Source organism: Kryptolebias marmoratus, linkage group LG3 (genome assembly GCF_001649575.2).
Source record: "Kryptolebias marmoratus isolate JLee-2015 linkage group LG3, ASM164957v2, whole genome shotgun sequence".
In the NCBI taxonomy this organism is placed as follows: Eukaryota; Metazoa; Chordata; class Actinopteri; order Cyprinodontiformes; family Rivulidae; genus Kryptolebias; species Kryptolebias marmoratus.
Window position 1 is genome coordinate 28330531 of NC_051432.1, and position 1916 is coordinate 28332446.

General features: G+C 52.0%; 1 protein-coding gene across 3 annotated transcripts in view; it reads right to left on the reverse strand.

Moving 5' to 3' along the window:
- Window positions 1-1916, reverse strand: part of krt222 (keratin 222) — a 22624-nt gene that overhangs the window by 17442 nt on the left and 3266 nt on the right. The window contains exons 1-2 of one of the 3 annotated variants that reach the window (XM_017439388.3): window positions 909-1832; window positions 560-757 (exon numbers count right to left, since the gene is read on the reverse strand). In XM_017439388.3, the coding sequence (XP_017294877.1) occupies window positions 560-751 (192 nt within the window). In that variant the 5' untranslated portion in view covers window positions 752-757; window positions 909-1832. Of the gene's footprint in view, window positions 1-559; window positions 758-908; window positions 1833-1916 lie in introns of those variants that run through there. The other 2 variants (XM_025002311.2, XM_037974836.1) reach the window with 2 other exon arrangements.

Below are 1916 nucleotides of genomic sequence, written 5' to 3' on the forward strand. Positions count from 1 at the left end.
TTAGAGCTCCAACAGGACCAGGTTTAGAGCTCCTAACAGGACCGGGTTTAGAGCTCCAACAGGACCGGGTTTAGAGCTTCAACAGGACCGGGTTTAGAGCTCCTAACAGGACCGGGTTTAGAGCTTCAACAGGACCGGGTTTAGAGCTCCAACAGGACCAGGTTTAGAGCTCCAACAGGACCGGGTTTAGAACTCCTAACTGGACTGGATTTTCTCATTTGTTTTATCAAACACAGCTGCTGTTTAGTTTTTATTTCATTTATTTTACCGTTTTCTGTTCTGCTGCCAACAGTTTTAGCTCAGTTTTTCCACCATGTGAGGACGTGGTTCTGTTTGGGTTTTTCTGTGATTCCAGAGATGAGAACCAGAACTCATGATGGAACTGAAGGATGACAGCGAATCCTTAAACTCTGAACTGTTGGTTGTTTTTAGATAAATAAAGATGACAGAACTTTAACTTTAAGCTACCCTGAGTTTCCAGTCTTTGCCGTTGGATCAAAGTCAGCCTTCAGCTGACGTGAAGCAGAATAATCAGAGTTTTATCGTCGAAGTGTCTGACCTGAGCGCGGAGCTCCCTGGCGGTCTCCTCCTGCTCGGTCCAGTCCCGGCCGCTGATCTTGTTGCCCCAGCCTGCGATCTGGGCCTCGAGCCGGCAGTTGGCCTCCTGCAGCCGGCTCACCTGCTCCATGAAGCTCTTCAGCCGGACGTTCAGGCTCCCCAGCGAGCGTCCCGAGTCCTGCAGCGGGTCCATGGAGACCTGGGGGAGGTTTACCGAGTGTTTACCGTCCCACACGGCCGCAGCGCCGAGACGTTTCTGTGAGAACTGCAGCAACTTTCACAGCAAACAATCTGACACCCTCCTAAAATCACATGCTGACAAAGGTAAATGTTTACCGAGGGAAACTCACCTGACGTGGCCCTCTGAGAGCGAGAGAGGCCGGGTCACACGGCGCTCAGACACATTCCTCCACTGGGTCCCGGGTCGTCCACAACCCTGAGACAGAGCAGCTCGGAACAGCTGAGACAGGGCTGGTCCTCCCTGTCCCTCCTCACCCCCCCGCCAGCATGTGGACACCCGTCACCCAGTCACCCCGGGGCCCTTTGTCCTCCCTGATCCAGGATTACTGAGACGCTTTCAAACAGGGAGCAACATGAGCGCTGGGGGAATGTTCAGGGACGGACGGTGACATGTCCTCTAATCAACGAAGATCTGTCCTGTGGACACCATACTCTTTGCTCTGACTCACCTCCTCCTCAGTCTCAGACTGTCTGGGTCAAAGGTTGCTGCTCTGAAACAACACTCAAAGATTTGTGTTTGTCGCAGACACACAATCTTGTGTTGGTGCTTTTAAGTTTGCATACATTTTCATAGCTTCCACAGTGAGCAGGCAAAGGCAGCACGGAGGTTTATATGAACTCGTTCAGGTTTAAAGCACTTCGTTGGGGGTTCTAGGGTTCCTTAGAACCAAAGAAAGAACCGTGTCTGCATCCTTGGTGCCGGTTGGACTCCAACAGGGCCGTCCTTGGTCTCTGGTCCTGTTTGTGGTGATCATGGACAGGGTGGTTCAGAGAGTCAGCTCAGGTGGAGAGCTCTCCTCAGGTGGACAGATCGGGGACTCGTCCAGAGTAATGAGGACGTTGCTCCGGTCTTCAGGAAGAAGCTGAGCCAAAAGGCAAAGCTCTCAGTTTACTGGTCCGTCTTTGTTCCAACCAGGACCGGACCTCAGGGTTTTATAAAAACATGAATCCAAACAAGGCTTCTGAACGGCGTGGTTCTCTGCGTAGCTCCACCAGTTTCCTGTAGGAGGCGCTGCAACTGTGTGCAGCTGCAGCCAAACTCAATGTCTACGAAGAAGAGCGCAGCTTTGCTACCTTACTGCTAAAATAAAGAGCAGAAGAAGAAGAGCGCCGCTTAC